Source organism: Spermophilus citellus (assembly GCF_964194105.1).
Source record: "Spermophilus citellus genome assembly, chromosome: 7".
NCBI lineage: Eukaryota > Metazoa > Chordata > Mammalia > Rodentia > Sciuridae > Spermophilus > Spermophilus citellus.
In genome coordinates, this window is record NC_138188.1 from 108,567,589 (window position 1) to 108,587,824 (window position 20,236).

At 40.6% G+C, this 20,236-nt stretch overlaps 1 protein-coding gene across 6 annotated transcripts in view; it reads left to right on the forward strand.

Moving 5' to 3' along the window:
* KALRN (kalirin RhoGEF kinase) overlaps positions 1–20,236 on the forward strand; it is a 662,170-nt gene that overhangs the window by 344,606 nt on the left and 297,328 nt on the right. For all 6 annotated transcript variants that reach the window (XM_081301760.1, XM_081301761.1, XM_081301757.1 and 3 more), the window contains exons 11-13: positions 9,233–9,424; positions 16,300–16,508; positions 19,909–20,083. In XM_081301760.1, coding sequence (XP_081157886.1) covers positions 9,233–9,424; positions 16,300–16,508; positions 19,909–20,083 — 576 coding nt within the window. The remainder of the gene's footprint in view (positions 1–9,232; positions 9,425–16,299; positions 16,509–19,908; positions 20,084–20,236) is intronic.

A 20,236-nucleotide genomic window follows, 5' to 3' on the forward strand; every position in this document is an offset into this window, starting at 1 on the left:
TGCTGTATTTTGTCAAATGCTTTCGCTGCATCTATTGAGATACTCATGTGATTCTTGTCTTTAAGTCTATTGATGTGATGAATTACATTCATTGATTTCTGAATGTTGAACCAACCTTGCATCTCTGGGATGAACCCCATTTGATCATAGTGCACTATCTTTTTAATATGTTTTTGTATGCAATGTACCAGTGTTTTATTAAGAAATTTTGCAACTTTGTTCATGGGGACATTGGTCTGAAGTTTTCTTTCCTTGATGTGTTTTTTTGTCTGATTTTGGTATTAGGGTAATACTAACTTCATAGAATGAGTTTGGAAGGGTTCCCTCCTCTTCTATTTCATGGAATAATTCGAGGAGGATTGGTATTAGTTCTTCTTTGAAGGTCTGGTAGAATTCAGCTGAGAATCCATCTGGTCCTGAGCTTTTCTTTCTTGGTAGGCTTTCAGTGGTGTCTTCAGTTTCATTGCTTGTCATTGATCTGTTTAAACTTTCTATGTCCTTCTGATTCAATTTGGGTAGGTTGTATGTCTCTAGAAATTTGTCAATGTTTTCAAGATTTTTTGTTTTATTAGAGTATAAATTTTCAAAATAGATTGTGATTATCCTCCGTATTTCAGTAGTGCCCATTATGACATTTCCTTTTTCATCACAAATTTTAGTCAATTGAGTTTTCTCTTTCGATGTTTTTAGCTTGGCTAAGGGTTTATAAATTTTATTGATCTTTTCAAAGAACCAAATTTTTCTTTGTTGATTTTTTTAGATTGTTTCTTTTTGTTTCAATTTCATTGATTTCAGCTCTGATTTTGATTATTTCCTGTCTTCTGCTTTTGGTGTTGATTTGTTCTTCTGTTTTCTGATAGTAGGTTATTTATTTGTTGACTTTCTGTTCTTTTAATGAATGAGCTCAAGGAAAATGAAATTTCCTCTTAGCACTGCCTTCATAGTGTCCCAGAGATTTTGATATATTGTATCATTATTCTCATTTACCTCTAAATATTTGTATTCCATCCCTGATTTCTTCTGCTATCAATGCATCATTTAATAGTGTATGATTTAGTCTCCAGGTGTTAGAGTAGCTTCTATTTCTTATTTTATCATTGATTTCTAATTTCATTCCTTTTTGATCTTATAGAATGCAAGGTTTTATCTATATTTTTTCATATTTGCTAAGAGTTGCTTTGTGGCCTAAGATATGGTATATTTTAGGGAAGGATCCATGTGCTGCTGAGAAGAAAGCTTATTCAGTCATTGATGGATGAAATATGCCATATATGTCTGTTAAGTTTAAATTATTACTGTTTTTTGGTTCAATAGCTTCTTTCTTTAGTTTTTGTTTGGAGGATCTATCTAGTGGTGACAGAGGTGTGTTAAAGTCACCCAATATTTTTGTGTTGTAGTCTATTTGCTTCTTGAAATTATGAAGGGTTTATTTGATGTACATAGATGCTCTGTGTTGTGGGGTATAAATATTTACGATTGTTAAGTCTTGTTGATACATCATTCCATTAAGTAGTATGAAATGTCCTTCTTTGTCCCTTCTGATTAACTTTGGCTTGAAGTCCACTTAATCTGAATATGAGGCTAGAAACTCCTGCTTGTTTATGAGATCCAAGTAAATGATATGTTTTTTCCTATTCTTTTATCTTCAGTCTGTGGATGTCTTTGCCTATAAGGCGAGTCTCTTGGGAACAGCACATTGTTTGCTCTTGTTTTTTAATCCAATCTGCCAGTCTGTGTCTTTGGATTGATTATCATTATCTTATCATTGAGATAATGATTTTTATTCCCTGTCATTTTTATTTATTTCTGTTTTTTAATTTGAATTTGTTTCCTCATTGAGTCACTGTTCCTTTAGTGTAGTTCCTTTAATTTTTGGTTCACTTTTATTTTCCATTTCTTATTCATAAAATACCTTATTGAGTATGTTTTGCAGTACAGGGTTTCTAGATGTGAATTCTTTCAACTTTTGTTTAACATGGAAGGTTTTTACTTCATCATCAGTGAAGCTTAATTTTGCTGGGTATAATATAATGGCTGGCACCCATTTTCTTTCAAGGCTTGGCATATATTTTTCTAAGACCTCCTAGCTTTTAGGGTATGGGTTAAGAGATCAGCTGAGATCTATATGGGTTTCCCTCTATTATTTTTCTCTGGCAGTCTTTAAAATTTTATCCTTATTCTGTAAAATTTTATCCTTATTCTGCATTTTCATAATAATATGCATTGGTGTGGGTTTGTTATAATTTTGTGTATTTGGGGTCCTATAAGCCTCCTGCATTTGGTTTTCCATTTTATTCTTTATATTTGGAAAATTTAATGATATTATTTTATTGAAAAGATTGTTTATTCCTTTAGTTTATATCTCCAAGCCTTCATCTATCCTGATAAATCTAAATTTTTTTTTAGGTTATCCCATTTCTCTTGGAAGTTCTGCTCATGATCTCTTAACACCTTTTCTCCATGGTTAACTTTGTTTTCAAGATTATATTTTTTTTGTCTTCATTGCTTGAAACTCTGCCTTCCAAGTGATTTAGTCTGTTGGAGATGCTTTCAATTGAATTTTTAATTTGGTTTATTGATTCCTTCATTTTGAGGATTTCTGCCTATTGTTTTTTTCCAGAAACTCTCTTTATTGAAGTGATCTTTCACTACCTATATTTTATCTCTGATTTCTCTCCTTATACCATCCTTTACTTCACATATCAGTTTAACTATGTACATTCTAAAATCCTTCTCTGACATTTCTTCCACTGTGGTATCAATTGATTCTTTTATTGGGGTACTTTGGTTTGTTTGGGGTGATTTGTACCCTTGCTTTTTCATGTTATTTGTGTGTCTACCCATCTAACAGTATGGATCTGAGGCAATAGAGTTTCTACCCTGTGGACTTAGAGTGACCATGAAGGTTTCCAGTACTTACAGTATTCACTTTTTAGAGGGTAAGAAATAACAACAACAACCAATGCAAACAATATACAGCATTAAACCAAATAGTTCTTACTATGACATCTACAATGTTAATTATAACAATTAACAGAAATAATATGATCAGTTATTGCCTCTAATAAAAAACAGCAAGTTTGCAAAAGAGTACAATTTCAAATGATGGACAGGAGAGAACAGAAGTGATATAGAATGTGATGGTTATGAGGGAGTAGGAGAGCAGATAGAAATAAAAAACTAAAGGAAGAGTGAAAGAGAAAACAATAGAGATTGGCTATTAGCAGAAGAAAGGAGAGAAAGAATCAGGGGAAACAAGTAAGAGGAAAAAATATATGTAAAATAAAAATTTTTTCAAAGTTAAAAATAAAAATAAAAGAATACAAAACTAAAATATATTAATCAAACATCCCAGTCCTCAAAAAACTTATCCATGAAAAATAACTGGCTTTAAAAATGCTAGAAATGAGAAAAAAATATGTATATGTATAAATGTCCATGTGTCATTGAAGTTGCAATTAAACAGAGGAAAGAAAAAAAAGGAGAAAAAAACTATGAAAAGTTAAATAATCCTTTCTGTTGGAGTTCAAAAGATTCTCAGCTTCTCCTCTTAGGTGTTTTAGGTGGGGTATTCTGGATTGTGAAGCTCCACCCTTCGGATTGCTGGTTGAAAGAGGTAATCTTTTTTTATGATTTTTTTTTATTTCTTAGATACCTCACAATAGAGGAAAGCATTACATTCATAATTTTTTTGCATTACAATTCTTAATTCAACTTTATACCACAATTTATCAAATCTCTGGTGTACAAATTCACATCTTCATACATGAAGTCTTATAGGCGGAATTCCTGGAGACAGGGTTGAGGCTTAAGTGGGTTCCAGACTCTGCTGAATGCCCCTTGGTCTGGAGATTTTAAATCGGTACACCTCCAGGGCCCAGTAATTGCTAGTCATGCTGGAAGACTGTACCCCAGTGATCTCCCTTGGGTTCCATTCCTGGAGGAGCCAATTCTTAGTCCCCTACATCACCTTCGGCCCCCACATTTCCTGGTCTTGGGTTCAGTCTCCAAACTCAATCTCTCCCATCCCTACCCTTCTGAATTCCCAGCCAGATGCATCTTGCCCAGCTGTTCCTGGAGGGGGACGCTAGAGCTAGTAGGTTTCCATGAGCAGTTGCCCACTGTGTAAACCTCTCTCCACATTTGATTTTCTCCTTGTCACTTAAGTACATTCTCTGTTATGCAGTATGTGTTTACTGGGCCTGTATTTGGGGCCAAACTTGGGTTTGCCAGGAATTAGCTCCCTCAGAAGCCAGCCCCTGCACTGAGGCTGCAAAAGGATTCCTTCCTTTTCCTTTGCATGCAACAGGGAGAGATGGTGGCTTCTTTCCTGCACAAGAATAATTTCCAATGCACCTTTCAATTTAGTCAGGCAATGACCTTGGTCTCTAAATGCTTTGTACCCAGACATGCCTCAGGCCTCCTAAAAAATGTGGGTTTTTAAAATTTCCATACCTTCCACTTTGCTCACGGAGGGGGACCACTCTGGCTGGTACTTCTTTCCTTATCAAGGCAGTGGCTGTACCATTGGGGAGTTCTTCCATATTTTTATTATATCCAACCTCCTGAATCCCCAATCTGCTTAGAATGTCCATTTTTAAATTCCAGTAAAGATCCCCTCCCCCCGTTATTTTTTGTTCTCTCACCTTGCTGAGAGGCTGCCTGTCTGCTTTCTTGGTTTCATGCCGTGGAACAGCCAGGAAAGTGACTTCCTCTATTCCATCATCTTGAAAAACCCTATAAGTTAGTTGTAAGGCATTTTCCTCCTTGACACTGGGATAGAGGAGCGGGGTTAAGAGGGAATAACAGGCACTACAGCCATCTGTGTGGCCAAATCTCTGACTTAGGAGCTCTGGCCACTGTAAGTCCTGTCTAAAAGCTCTAATAGTGGAGGGATCAAAATCTCAGCACTCATAACCCCTTTTTGGTATATCAGTTGGGACATATCAATAAGGGATCAAGTCCAAGGCATGGCTAAAAGGCTAGGAAAACAATAAATGCCCAGGAACAAAACTCAGAGTAAGGTCAACTCTAGCTCTGGGGCAACAGCCATTGTTGATTTGGTCAGAAGGTGAACAAGCATAGGTTTGTTGTGATCTTTGCCCCAACCTGGGAACAATGATAGGGATCACTATATATTTTTGATAACAAAAAGAGATAGGATAAACAAAATGGAATGATTAATGGAAAATGAATTCTAGCATGTAAGGTCTTATGCCAGGTAATTAATGAAGACAAAGGGTCAAATGTTAGGCATGGTGGTAATTGGTGTATCATTAATTTATTAATTTGTTTGCTAAATATTTCTGAAGCAATTGTTTGGTGCTAGACACTAAGGAAGAGATGAAAGACATTATCCATCCCTAAACAGATGAGAGAAGCAAACGTTTGCATTAGAATATGGCAGATGCTATGGAGGAGGGCAGTACAGGTCATTCTGGGAGACCAGAGGAGGGCACTTAAGCCAACCTTGGGAAAGAAGGTGGACATGAAGTTTCACTTCCTAAAGGAAATGATGTTCAGGCTGGATCTTAAAGGTAAATGAGAGTTGGTTAAGTAGGAAAATGAGGAGAAGGGCATCCCGAGCAGAAGGAAGTGTGTTCAGAGGTACACAGGCAGGCATCAGGGCACGCACTTCTACAAAAGCCAGCTGTTTATTTCCTAGGCTGTTTGTAGGGGTGATGGGAATCGAAGTTGAAGGGGAAATTAGATATCAGATGGAGAAGAGCCCTCAATGCCATGCTGAGGCATTTTACTCCAAGGATGTAGAAGCCACAGAACAGTTTAAGTAGGCATGAGATGTGCCTGGATCTAGATTTAGAAGTTCTTTCTGGTAGTAATGGGGAGAAGAGCTGGGCAAAGGTAGAGCAGGAGCCTGACTTTTAGTGCAGACTACCCTGTAGCCTTCCCATCTATCTGTATTGTCCTTTTTTCTCTATAAAATCTGTCATAAACTCTTCCCTGTCTTACTCAACTTGAGTTCTCTAATTTTAGTCAGGTTGACTCAACTTACCTGAACATAACATTTTCATTCCCACCTCTGATCTTGTTCATTCAATGAACGTTTTACAGCCATAGTACCCTGGCGTGGGAGAACCAGAGACAAATAAAACATAGAACCCTCCTTTAAGGAGCTTATAGACTATGAGGAAGACAGCATGGAGACCCATGATTCCCATGGCCTGGGATAGTGGCTGTGATGTGGAATGAATATAGAGCACCCTAGACACAAAGAGAAGAGAATCCTGTCTGTGAGAAACCTTCCTCCTCTTCCTCCTCCTGCTCACAAAATACTCCCCATCTTCAGGCCTCTGCCTGCACTCTGGCAGAGTATAATGGTTTGGAGCTTGAGCTTTATAGCCAGACAACAGGTTAATCCTAATTCTCCCATTTTATAGTTATGTGACTTTTACCAGAAATTCTTGTGCCTCAGTTTCTTCTCCTGTAAAATGGGTCTGATGGCTACACCAGTTTCTTGGGGTTATGGTGAGGATTAAAGGAAATAGTATGCATAAAAGGCTTGAAGATGGTTTGGGGCATGTGAAAAAATATTCAATAATTATTGACTATCAAAAAATGTTTTTAGTTTTTACTCATTTTCTGTCCAGCCCCAATGTCATGTGAAGAAACTTTAACCACTAATGATCCCTTACTATTTGCTTGCCCCTTTTGATGTGTTGTCATGTGCCTGAGGAATGATCTTCTTTTACGGCAGAATACAATTCATATACATCTGTACTCCTGAGATAAGTACGGCACTGGGTGTGAATTAAGATGGACAGCAACTCAGGGGATTTCTGGGATTTTTGCGTTAAAACTAGGAATGTCCTAGGCCCTTTATGCAGTAAGCACTTGGTTTTACTTTTTTTTTTAATGGTCCTAATTTTTTTAATTTTCTAAGCTTTGCCACAAATTTGTGTTTATTGTTTAGAAAATATTAAGTTGTGATCCCAAAAAGGGGATTCATGGGATTCCCTAGGACTTAAGGTAGAAGATTTGAGGGCTTTATGAAACACAATCTCTCTCATGGAATATAAAGGTCTATTTACTAGAAATTGTGTCCAATCCTATGAGAGCCTTTTGTAACTTGGCCCACTGCCCCCAAAGCCTCTCCTGTCTGTCACTGCCCATCTCACCCTGCGTTTCCCTCATAACTCTGAATCAGACTTCCTTAATTTGTTTTCCAGAATTGCCATTCTTTAACTCAGTGGGGTTTAACCCCACCCCCACCCTTCTCAGCTTCCTTCCACGTAGCAGCTCCAGTTAAACATGAATTTTCCAGTTGGGGCCATATGATTTTTCCTCCTTTCAGCTCTATCTCACCAGAACTGGGATAGCATTTACCCTGGGCAATTGCTTTCAGGAAGCATTCCTTAAGGATCCCCTGGGCCTCCCTGGGAATTCTTAAAAGCCAAGATGAATATTTGCTGACGGCCTCCCTAGCTTCATGATCCGTGTAAGAACAACCGAGAGTCTGGGTCATCAGCCTCCCAATGGCTCAACCCCAGCATATTAGTTCCCGACAGCTGCCATGTCAAAGCACCACACACTGCCTGACAACAGAAATTTGTCTTCTCATAGTTTTGGAGGGTAGAAGTCCAAGCTCAATGTATGAGCAGGATTGGTTCTTAAGAGCCTGAGAGAGAAATCTTCCTTTCTCTTCCACAATAAATGGCCTTCCTTGATTTATAGCTACAACCACTAATCTCTACCTTTGTCTTCACATAGTGTTCTCCCTACATGCCTCTGTCTTCATGTGATGCTCTTTTTCTCTCCATCTACCTCAAATGGGGATAGACTCAGGGCCTTACACATGCTAGGCAAGTGCTCTATCACTGAGTCACAGCCTAGCCCTTTTAATCTCATTTTGAGACAGGGTCTTGCTAAGTTGTCCAAGGTGACATGTTGTTTTGGTCTTAGGGTTTTTGTTTGTTTTTTTAAGTAAGGAAACTAGTCACATTGGATTAAGGGCCTATCTTTCTCTAGTATGGTTTGATTTTAATGTAACTAATTACATCTGAAATGATCCTATTTTCCAATAAGGCCACATTCTGAGATATTGAGGATCAGGAATTTAACATGGATTTTGGGGAAACACAATCCAGTCCTGAACGCCCAGATCTTCAGGGGAATCCTGTAAAATTCCATGAAGACATGGAAGTCTTACATGGTTTATGAGTATCATAAACCCATTTCCGTTCTCCACTCACTGTGTGTTTGAGACTGACAGTTTCTGCTTCCAGATCCACAGTAAACACCACTACAGAACACTATGCTGGCTTGAAAGACTTTCAGAAATATATGTACACCTGAATCATTGGGACAACATCCGGATATGCCGGGCCTTTTCTTAAAAAACTGCTGAGGAAAAGTGTATTCATGGCCTATAATGTAATAACTATTATAAAGTCAATGACTCCCATCCTGGTGAATAATAATTATAAGTTGGGTGCATTTTGAAATACTCTGGGGGTTGGAGGAGTTTGTGTGTGTGTGTGTGTGTGTGTGTGTGTGTATCTGTGGTGCAAGCATGCATATGAAGCAGTAGCTCTTGATAAACAAAATCACCAGATTCCCCCACTCCCACCCACCTCCCCAGCTTTCCTTCAAACAGCCTTAGCTGAGGCACAGGGAGTAGCCTGCTTCTGCTCTCCCCAGCTCAGGCTGCTTCCTTCTGTTAGTTCCTTAGAGTGGCTGACCCTTCCCTCCAGAGAGATAGCTCCCTTCCAAAAGATAAACACCCATAGTTACAGGGAACTAGGCGGGGAGGCAAAGCAAGTCTGCTAGTTAGTGTTTTTATGGTGTTCTCACATAGAAACACAGACCATCTCTGTGGATGCGCTATTTCTGACTCTGGAGATACAGCCTGAGATGTGAGGCAAATGATGGGGCTCAGGGAGAGGAGGGAGTAAGGAGCAGGAAGGATGTGGAGGTTCTCACAGGTCTCCCGGCTTCTCTGCAGGGACTTTGCACCTCTGAGAAATCCCAGAGGTGGCTGAGGCCCCTAGCTAGTGCCCACTGTGCGGAGCAGCCCCACACAAGCTGCTTGCCTGCTGCAGGGCCCCGTGCCAGCTCCGCGCACAGCGTCTTGGTGCCAGATCAGGGAGCTGTCAGCTCGGCGCCTCCGCTCTCTGCTCCCGCTCACTCAGGGAGCCCCTGGGTGGGCTGTAGGAAGGCGCGAAGCTTGTTTCCTGACTGCAAGTTGACTTTGCCTCACTGTTGTTGCTGGCAGAACACATACACCAATGCGGACAAGCTCCTAGAAGCTGCGGAGCAGTTGGCTCAGACAGGGGAATGTGACCCAGAGGAGATCTATAAGGCAGCTCGACACCTGGAGGTGCGCATCCAAGACTTCGTGCGCAGGGTGGAGCAGCGGAAGCTTCTCCTGGATATGTCCGTCTCCTTTCACACACACACCAAAGAGGTAAGGGGTATGGGGCTCTCGGCCCTGGCAGGGGTCAAGTGGTGTTCTTAGTAATAGGGACTGAGGTCTGACCAGGGTCCTGTTTGGGCTAGGAGTTATCAGCCTCCAACCTTGGTGATATTAACAATTTGTTTCTGATAACCTGCATTTAGGTTTTTACCAAATGGGGCAAAATTTCCTCTCATCATCTCTGGAGTGGGAGGGCAGTACAGGCATTAGTTTCGGGGGTCTGATGGAGCATTCAGTCTGCAGCTGGAGAAATTTGGAGATCCCTAGTAGAGAAATAGTCACTACAGGAAGAGATGAAAGGGGAACACAAGCATTCTGTCCACTCCACACCCATTTCTCTTGGTTGCTATTTCCTGTCATAAATCAGCCTCATAGGACTTTGACTAGGTATCTTTGCTACCAGCATGGAGCATACAAAGTTTACAAGTGTGTTCTATTTTATTGATTTTTAAAATTGGGAATTTAGTCTTCTTCTTGAAGTCTGCAGCAAGTAGGTATTAAAGTTGATGCTTACTTTGCTTGGATATGGAGTGATAGGCAATGAAGGAAGGGTGGCTGAGGGGTCCTCCATGTAGGCGGAGGCAAACAGGGCTTAAATCCCAGGCAGAATCATTCACCAAGTGGAAAAAGGAGAGGGAAGGGTGTGTTACATGAAGGGGGCGGAGGGCAGAAGAGCACCCTACAGAGGAGGAGGGTGGCAACCATGTGATTGCTTTTCATTTCTAACAGGGGACATTCTGAAATTGAGTAAGCATCCAGGAAGGAGGCCCATTTAGGCTCCTGCAATAACAACCTTGGCAGAGGAATTCATTTGGTGTATGCATGTTTGTCTTCCCTCAGGAATTCATTTTAATGGAGTATTAATTAAAGTTTGATTGCTGCTCAGGAAAAAAAAGTTAACCCTACTTAATTAAGTTGATTTTTGATATTGGGAATGCATTAAGAAGCCTGGTTGTTACTACTTCACAGGCTTTTCTGACACTTTGCGGGAACAAATGCGAATCATTGTGGTGACTATCAGAGAAAAACATGAAAGGATAATGTTTTCTAAACTGAGATTCCCCAGGCAGATGAAGGGCTGGCGAGCTCCCTGAAGCTGGCTCAGCTTCCTCTCCAGTGGAACCTACAGCCCCTCTGTGATGAGTGCCTGTAAAGCAAGGAGATTAGCTTTAATCCAGAGCTTCCTGCCTGGTTGTCTGCTTGCTTGTGGTTCACTTGAGTCTTAATAATGGTCTCAGAAACCAAAGGCATGTGGGTCCTCTTTTAATTACAAGCCGTGGATGAGCAAATGCAGCATGAATGAACAGGAGTCACGCTCCTCATGGGGGTGTGGGGTGCAGCTCCATGAAGAAGTGGTGGACAAGATCCATGTTTGTGGAAATACCACTCCCAAATGGTGACCCTAGCTTTCAGGATACCCATCTAGGTACATTCACCTTCTGTACATGGAACCTGAAAGTTGAGGTTCTAGTCCATATAATACTGCCAAAAAACATATAAGCTTGTGCAAGTCACTTTGACTCTGGCCCTGGGTTTCATTTATAAAATGATGCAGTCAGACTTGGTACCCTAGGGCCCTTTACAGTTCTAATATACCCAAGACTCCTTTCTTTTTCATTTCTTCTTCTTTATTTGATGTCGATAATTAATAATAATTATAATAAAGCATGAAGTAGTAGAGATGATTCACATAGCCTAAGATTTGACTAAGAACTCTACATATATTAGATGGCATTTCTTTTGGGGAGGATGGGGGTTGAGGGGAGGGTACCAGGGATTGAACTCGGGGTACTCGATCACTGAGCCGCATCCCCAGCCCTATTTCGTATTTTGTTTAGAGACAGAGTTTCACTGAGTTGCTTAGTGCCACACTTTTGTGGAGGCTAGCTTTGAACTCACAATCTTCCTGTCTCAGTCTCCTGAGCCACTGGGATTACAGGCATGCACCACCACACCAGATGGCATTTCCTTTTAATTGAGTACCTACTAATTGTCATACACATATGTCATCTCAGGTGATCTTTATGATAATTTTATGGTATAGATTTTATTAAACACACTTTCAAATGAGGAATTTTCAGAAAATAACTTGTCTAAGGTTACAGAGTTTCTCAGTAGTGGGACTGAGAATTTTATCTGTCTTCTTAAATACAAGGTTTGGATTTGGGGAGCATTTTGGATTTCAGGATTTTGGATTAGGGATGCTCAGCTTGCACATACTTGCACTCCTAACTGCTGGCTGTGCCCTTGTCCTTGTTTGTACTGTGTCTCCCCTCCTTTGCTCTTGCTTCTCCTTGCTCTTCTTTTCCATTTTTAGAGGAACTTAATAGGGAGGTAGATCTTGGCTAAGAAACATAAAATGTTGACAGGGCCCCTGGACAATGGGAAGCTAGTAGTCTCTCCTAAGAAAAAGAAAAGGAACGGGGAGAAGAAACGAGAGGAAGCCCCCATTCTACAACATCTTTCATCTATCCCAGTGCTTTGTCCTCAACTCTGAGGAGGATGAAAACAAATGAGATGGGGTCAGGAGTCTGAATCACCAAAAGAAGCCTTCCCTGGGCTCTGCACAGCAGGCAGAAGTGGATTATTAGTGGGCAGAAGTGGCCTCCTTCAGTGCTCTGATGAAAGAACTCCTGTGGTTTGATTTTCCATATTCTGTTTAATACCATTCAAGACTCACCACCTCTCAAACCTTGCTAAGCATGAGTCCTCTTTGATGCTGGGACCTTTAACTATGGACTCCTTCCTCTTGGCTCTAGGCAAACCTCTGGCTTTTCATTTAAGGCAGAATTAACAGACACGTGTACTGTTCTATAAATCTGTCAGGGAATTCTGAGTTGCTGCAGTTGTTTTCTCCTTCTCCAGTAAATAGAGCGAATGGAAGAAAAATCTGCTCAGCTTTGATAAAGTGGCATTGAATATTGCTGATAAACATTGTTATAGATCCTACCTGCCTAATTATGAATGGCTCTTTCCTTCTTTACTTCCTTCCCTCTTTTCTTTCTTCCTACAATAATTTGCTGGGTTCCTACAATAATTGCCTTAATGCCAATTTGTAATAGAATGTCATCATAGGACATGATTTTTTTGGAATGAAGACCCCCTTTATAGTACATTTCTGTGTGGGACCCAAACATTCATCTTCATAATGGCTTAACCTAGACTTCCTATGATTCCCCTGGCTGAAGTTCAAAATTTTACTTTTTCCCACTTTCCACATCAAAAGGTTGACTCTAATTAGGATCAGAGAGGAAACAGAAGGAAAATACGAAAATAATTTCATCTACAAATTAAAGACTCTGCTTTATCCTGTTGACTTTACTTTGTGAATTCTTTGTGACCTCAGGAGTATGAAAGGTTAAACCCATTGAGTCATTTTATTACAGTGCTATTAATAATCTTGAATGATTAGAGACCATCTAACTGTTCCTCATTGGATAGAACATATAGATGCACATCCTAGTGTGTATGTGTAGTGAAATATTACACAGTCATTATAAACCATATGGCCAGAGTCATTAATGACACAAGGAAGGGTTATAGCATACAGTATTTAAACCATATATCTAGTATGGTGGCAATGTTGATCACACACATAGAATAAAGATTTGAAGTAATAAACAAGAAGAATGAATTTTTAAGAATAACAAGTTTTTTCAATGTTATTTTCAAGATAATCAGGAAAAACCTAATAAATGATATTTTCCAAAATCATTTTTTTTCTTTGCAGTGCTGGGGATCCAACCCAAGGCCTTACACATGCTAAGTGAGTGCTCTGCTATTGAGCTGTACCCTCTAGCCCTTCCAAAACAAACTTTATATCCCTACTTAGAGAGAAGAACTACCTGATGCAGAGGGGAAACAAACAAGTGCTTGGGATCTTATGCAGCCAGAGCCTCAGCTATTAGCACAAATTGTGCTAAACTTTTTTTTTTTTTTTTGTGTGTGTGTGTGTGTGTGTGTGTACTTTTAAACCTGGGGCCAAGAGGGCAGCTGGCTTTTGCTGGTCTGGAGATCTAGGAAAGGTGTAGGGAAAAGCAATGACCTCAGTCCTCATTCTCTTTGTCCAGGGACAAGGAATTTGTAGCATGTGTCATCTGTTCTGCAGAGATTGCCCAAACAGAATTCTCTTTCTTGGCTGTGTTTCCATGGAAATGCTGCAGTCCCTGGGATTTCAAAATATCAGTTTTTAGATATTTTTGTAGTAAAAAGGTGAGAGTCAAAGGAAGGAATGTAGCCAAAGTAACCAACGTCAGCTCTTAATTAGTTTTATTGAATGCCCACTTCCATTTGTTTCTCACCCTGTGTCATTCTGCCACACCATCAACTATTCATAAGCACATGCATATACACGTACACACACAGGACCATGCACACACCCATAAACACCAGAAGCACTCCCATATACATATGTTCCTCCACCCACCCCAGAATCAGAACTAAATCAGTCTTCAAAAATGATGATGCCCTCAAGAACGAAATAACTTCATTCTCTATTTTAATTGCCAAACTGTTGTGGTATTTATTTAAAAAATAAAAGCTGGTGGTCAATGCCGAAGTAAAATGCTCTCTTCAAAATGAGAGTGGAAGTTTACCCTATGGGAATGACACTCCTTCCTGTACCCTTAAAGGCCAGTCAACTGTACCAGCTCATTGACTGCCAGAGTGTGAAAATGCCAATCAGCAGGAGAAGTGAAGAAGTAAATAACTTCTTCCCTCAACCATTCATCCATAAAACACACTATTTCTACAGAACTTCTAGTGTCTCCCTTGCTTATCTATTTCCTTCCTCCTGCTTTTTTATGTCTCCCTTTTCTTTGGCTGCCCAGCTATGCAGGATAGCATGGGGGGTGTGGACTGGCCCTTCAGGACCTCACTGGTTTCACCATTAGGCCTAACCTGAAGACATGAATTGGTATCAACATACTTTATATACAACCAGAGATATGAAAAATTGTGCTGTATATGTGTAATATGAATTGTAATGCTTTTTGCTGTCATTTATTTTTAAAAATTTATTTAAAAAAAAGAGAGATCACTAAAGGCTCCCTTAACTCCAAATTAGACTCATTCTTTTGCATGTAGTTCTTTGGGCCACAACTACATGTGTTCTGAGAGAAATAATACACAAAGCATGAACCACATCTACTTGCCAAGTAGGGAGAAGGACCCTGAAAAAATGGGTCACAGTACATATCCATTTTGATCAAAAAACAGGGTCTGGAAATGACTGGACTATGGGATTCTTTCTGGGGAGAGGCAGATGGATGGAGGAGGTACAGTTCTAACACGTTATACCCTAGATAAATGGAGGGTAAAGAGGGTTCCTCAAGGAGAGAAAAATAAAATAGATGACAGAAAGGAAAAAAACACATAAAGGTCACTACTGCCCTGATTTTACCTAATATGTTCTGGCAGTCACTGGCTTATAGAAAAGCTTGATGTAAAAACTTTTTTGTTAGATCTCATCATTGGTTATCTGATAATAAGCAAATGAGTAATGATATTTTCTTTGTTATCTGTACTTTTTTACAAAGCAATCTAGGTATGCTTATCAGGGCCCATGTAGAGGAGACCTGTAGACATTCAGATAGTAGGAAAATTACAGTTTAAGGAATGAAATATCATCCCTTACCCATGGTTTAGCAATACGAGTGTTTATTTCTGACTACATTATGGTGTTGTACTAAGTCTAAGAGGTGCTTATTCAAAATTATGAGCTTGTAATTTAAGTTTGCTCCTACCTGCCAGTGACTGTGTGCACATGGTCTCATGGGATTTCTAGTCTCTCTCTCTCTCTCTTTTGAAGCTTTCCAGGTTTTAAGTAGTACCTTAACTTGGTATCACAATTATCTACAAACTGCCGCTAAACTCTCTGAACTTTGGATGTCTTGGTGTCAAAGCCATATCTGCCATTTTTCACACCTTCTGACTTTCTACCAATTTTTTATCCACTGGCTTTTACGCGGGAAGGGCCCTGAGTTTATCTTTCTTGCAAGCCAGGTAAAAACTCTTGGTTTCAAAGTAGATGCTATGCTCATCTTCCACTCCCTTGTATATGGAAATAGTCAACATAATAGTCAAAATGGATCCCTGTTAAAAGCCACTGGAGACCTATTTTCAGTATGTGGAAAAGCTATCAATAAATGAGTTTTCGGTAATTCAGCTCAACCCTTCATCACATCCAGTGCTCATTCTGTTCAAAACACTAAGACTTTAGCTCTTTTAAACTCTTCTGATCAGTAATATCCTGGTTGCATTTCATCTTCTTGAATATCGTGTGGAAGTATCTTATACTTTTATTAAAATTAAGATAAACTGTATGGCATTCAGCTTTCTAAGCAACCATAGAAATCTTGAAAAGAACACAGTAGTTTAGCACAGATGATGCTACATTAATCTTGTTTTGATTCTTATTGAGCACCACCTTCTTTTTTGCATGATTTCTATGGATTAATGTCTAGTTGCATGGAAGAAGTATTCAGAACCCTTGCTTTTCTCCTTTCTGAAAGATAAAATAATATTTGTCCATTTGAGTCTTCTGTTTTTCTGAATCTCTAAAAGATAAGGGATCTCGTTGCTTTGAGAGACCTGCATGTTTCCATGAATCTCAGGGTGGTTCCTTTCCTTAAGGAGTGCCAGCACCAGTGGAGTAAACTTGGCAAAGATGGGTAATGAACATAAGTAAGGAATCATAAACCAACCCACAGCATGCACAAGCACCCATAGGTGTGCTGATGAGGGCAGTCAGACTTTGCACACACTGGCTGAGGGTAGGTGGGGTGATTCCAGTCCTGATTACTTGTCCTCGGATGGGCCTGACCTCTCCCATCTGTCCTGAGTGGAGTCTGCTGTCTCTCCCACAGTTGTGGACATGGATGGAAGACCTGCAAAAGGAGATGCTGGAAGATGTCTGTGCGGACTCTGTGGATGCGGTCCAGGAACTGATCAAGCAGTTCCAGCAGCAGCAGACCGCCACCCTGGATGCCACTCTAAATGTCATCAAGGAAGGCGAAGACCTTATCCAGCAGCTCAGGTCAGCGCCTCCCTCCCTGGGGGAGCCCACCGAGGCCAGGTCAGCATGGGCAATGCTTTCCAGTGGGAAATGCCTCGGGCTAGACGCGAGATAAGTCATGTCCCAGTCTTGACTCAACCGCAGTCCACTTTGTGGTCTTGTGTGAGTTTCAGTTTCTTCATGTGTAAGTTATAAAAATGCCTGCACCACACCCAACTCGAGTTCTTACTGAAACAGTAAATGGAAAAGCTCTAATGTTTTAAAGTATTATTGATCCCTCAAGATGGTATTTGGCAATTGATAAGGAACATAAATACAACAAAAATTCAACATAAATGAATATCTTCATTAAGAATTCTGATGTATTTGACCATGTGGAGAAATGGACATGTGGAATACAATGTTATTTGGCATCTGATCTTGGGCTGAATTCTGAACTCCTGGACCTATTGGTCACATTTGCTGTCATTTGGCTTTGGCTCCCTGAGGATGTAGAGAATGTGTGGTGATGGCCTACTTAGCTTGTTGTTACCACTTGTGACCCTTCCACTATCCCCTGCTACCTAGGAAATAAAACTCCTTTGTCAACTTAAACATACACAATCAAGAAGGGAAATCCTATCAAAAGTCGTATGTTTGTTTAGAATTGCCCACACTGTTGCCTCTTTTAAAAAAATACTTTTTTAGTTGTAGATGGACACAATAACTTTATTTTATTCATTTATTTTTATATGGTGCTGAGGATCAAACCTAGCACCTCACACATGCTAGATGAGTGCGCTACCACTGAGCTGCAACCCCAACCCTGTTGCCTCTTTTTTATTGGCATCATTATCTAGTTCCTGCTCCTGTCAAGGGCATTGACTCCTCAGATAAAGTGTCTCAAGGCCTTGGGCAAGCCCTTAGCTAACAGCCCCTTGCCCAGGTGCTGTGTAAATAGGATTTGATGGTGCTAATGATGCCTGCCCTTGGGGACTTGTTCCTATCCCAAAATCACTGAGTTCTGGGACCTTTGCCAGCTACAGACAGAAATAATCTCATCAACAAGTCCCAGACCAGCCTCGGTGCCTGAGGGAATTACTTCAGTTGGAGAGGGCTTTTCCCCCCATACCAGTTGTCCAATTAAATAAACAATGAGCAATTACCTTTAGAAGGCCCTGGCATGTTTTTCTGTTGAAAATTAATAATTTCTATTCTAAACATGCACATGAGATGTTCTGAATCCTTCTATTACATACTAACAAGACAGCCTCTTCCCCTTCTTCCCCCAATTCATCTTCATGAATATATAATGCATGACAGTTTTGTCTGCCTACCCAGGAAACTCCACTGTCATTTGCTTTTAATGAAAATTCCAAATAGTAAGCAGTCACTTAACCTCTCAGGGCCTCAGCTGCTTTGTCTGTGTAATTAAGGGGTTCACTCTAGGAGCTCTGTCAGCTCTAAAATTTTGTGATGGCTTTGTGTTATTTCTTCACATACATCCCACTCTCTGTGGGCATGTGCTTGTGGAGACACCACATGCTCTTCACAACTGCCAACCTTGCACAGTGCCTAAGGGCCAAGGCGGTCGGTGATGGTGAAAGCAGCAATGTGAGTGATGCCTATTCTGTAAGTTTTAAGTTCCATTGAGTTAGAACACCATAGGTGTGTGGCCAAAGGCACCAGTGACATTCACTCCTCCACTGGCCTAACTCTAGCCTGGGCTCCACTCCTAACCTCAAAACCAGTCAAAGAAGAAGAAGTAAATGGGGCTTGGTGGACATTGGCAGAATGCCTCACACACACCCGAGACAGGTCTTTTCTGGGTCTCCACTGTCCTTCTGATGACCTTCACTGAGTGCCTAAGGTGGTTTCACATCATAACCAAGATTCCTAGTGAGTATGACACTGACATAGGTGTAGTATAACATTGTAGACATCGTTCTCTTCTTCTGGAAGCTGAGTGATGGAGAAAGGCTGAGAGGATCAGTGAGAGAGAACAGTCAGATCATCCCAGCAGCCAAGCCCTCAACAAGTATATGATGAACAGTATCGCTACTTCTCTTGTGTTCTTCTTATGATTGGGGGTATCTGTATAATAGTGGGGTAGGAACTGTGCTATTTCATGCACAAATAGGCCAAGAAAAGGAGGTAGGATTTGGAAGGTCTCTAAATGATAGAAGGAAAGGTGCTTTACAAAATCTGTCTTCAGGAACAGATAGATGCCATTTCTTCTCAGATGAGTGTAGACTAAAAGGACCTAGCTTCCAGAATACCTGCTAATAACAGGAGTCAAAGCTAATGAATTACACTTGCCCTCTGACTTCTTCAGCTGTTTAAGAAACCAATGTGTCACAAGATAGTGAATGTAGCACTCTACTTCAAGTTTTAGGACCCTAGCTAACTCAGGACCCTATAGAATCTAAGCTTCTTAAACTCCATAGTTGTTCTCTGATGATTACCTCTTTGGAGGGATCACTACCACCTCATTCCTAAGAGCAAGTTGGTCTCTCTATCTTTTGGCTCCTTTCTCCCTACCTCTTCTGTACAGACTGCTAAGAGTGCATACCCCTCTCACACACCTGTGGGCATCTGCTCCTTTACACCCCAAATCAAAACTTATCCTCCCCAAGACCTTTGTTGGTTATCCCAGGCCCTGTAACCTAGCCTTGACACTTCACTGGGTCCTTTCAGGATTAATGCATACATCATGTTCCTGGTCACAGTCTCATGCAATGTCTTGTTTAGCAGCAAACTATGAAGTGAGTAGGGCAATGGTTATTAAGTCTGCTTTATAAGTAAGGCAGCTGCAGTTCAAGGAGGGATTTCCTAGGGCCACAAGCCCATATATGTCAGAGTGGGAGCCTAATCCAGGTTTGCAGATGCCAGATCCCATGTTTTCTTAACTATAGCTTGAAGCCTGTCTAAGAACACCAGCCCACAACTTCAGCATAGCATTGTAAAGTGGGTGAATAATTTTGGCAGCCATGATGTCATCTTATTTTAACAATCCTGTGAGGTAAAGATAGGAAGGTTTTTGTTTTTGTTTTTCATGTCTTTGTCTGTTCTTATGTAATATATATATATGTATGTATGTATATATATATATATATATATATATGCATGTGCATGTGTGTATTAAAGCTATATATTGTAGACTACACATATGTATGGAACCATTCCATTTCTCTAACATTTTATGCTCTGCAGCGCCCTTTCCCATACTTTATTTCATTTGCTCCCTTTCACAATTCCAAGAGCTAGTCTTTGAAATAGAGTTGTGAACCCAAATGATGATGATGTATCTCCCCTCCTAAGCAGATAGTGTCAGGCTCACAGTAGGAATTTGATAAATATCTGTTGTTTGAATGACTCACCAGATTCATATCTACCTTGCTCAGAGGAATCCTCCTCCTCCTCCTCTGTCTCTTTTAACATGCAAAATCTCTCTCTCCATTTTTCCCCTACTCTGCCACAGGGACTCGGCTGTGTCCAACAATAAGACGCCCCACAGTAGCTCCATCAGCCACATTGAGTCTGTCCTGCAGCAGCTGGATGATGCCCAGGTGCAGATGGAGGAGCTATTCCATGAGCGGAAAATAAAACTGGACATCTTCCTGCAGCTGCGCATCTTTGAGCAATATACCATTGAGGTAGGTGGAAGAGGGAGTATAAAGAGGCCGGCCAAGGACAGTGCTTCCTGGACAAGGTCACTGCCATCCACAGGGTAGTAGCCTAGGGAATTTGAGGGAATTATGTATCAAGATGCCTTTTTGGAAGTGAAGAAATTCATGTTCCATGTGATA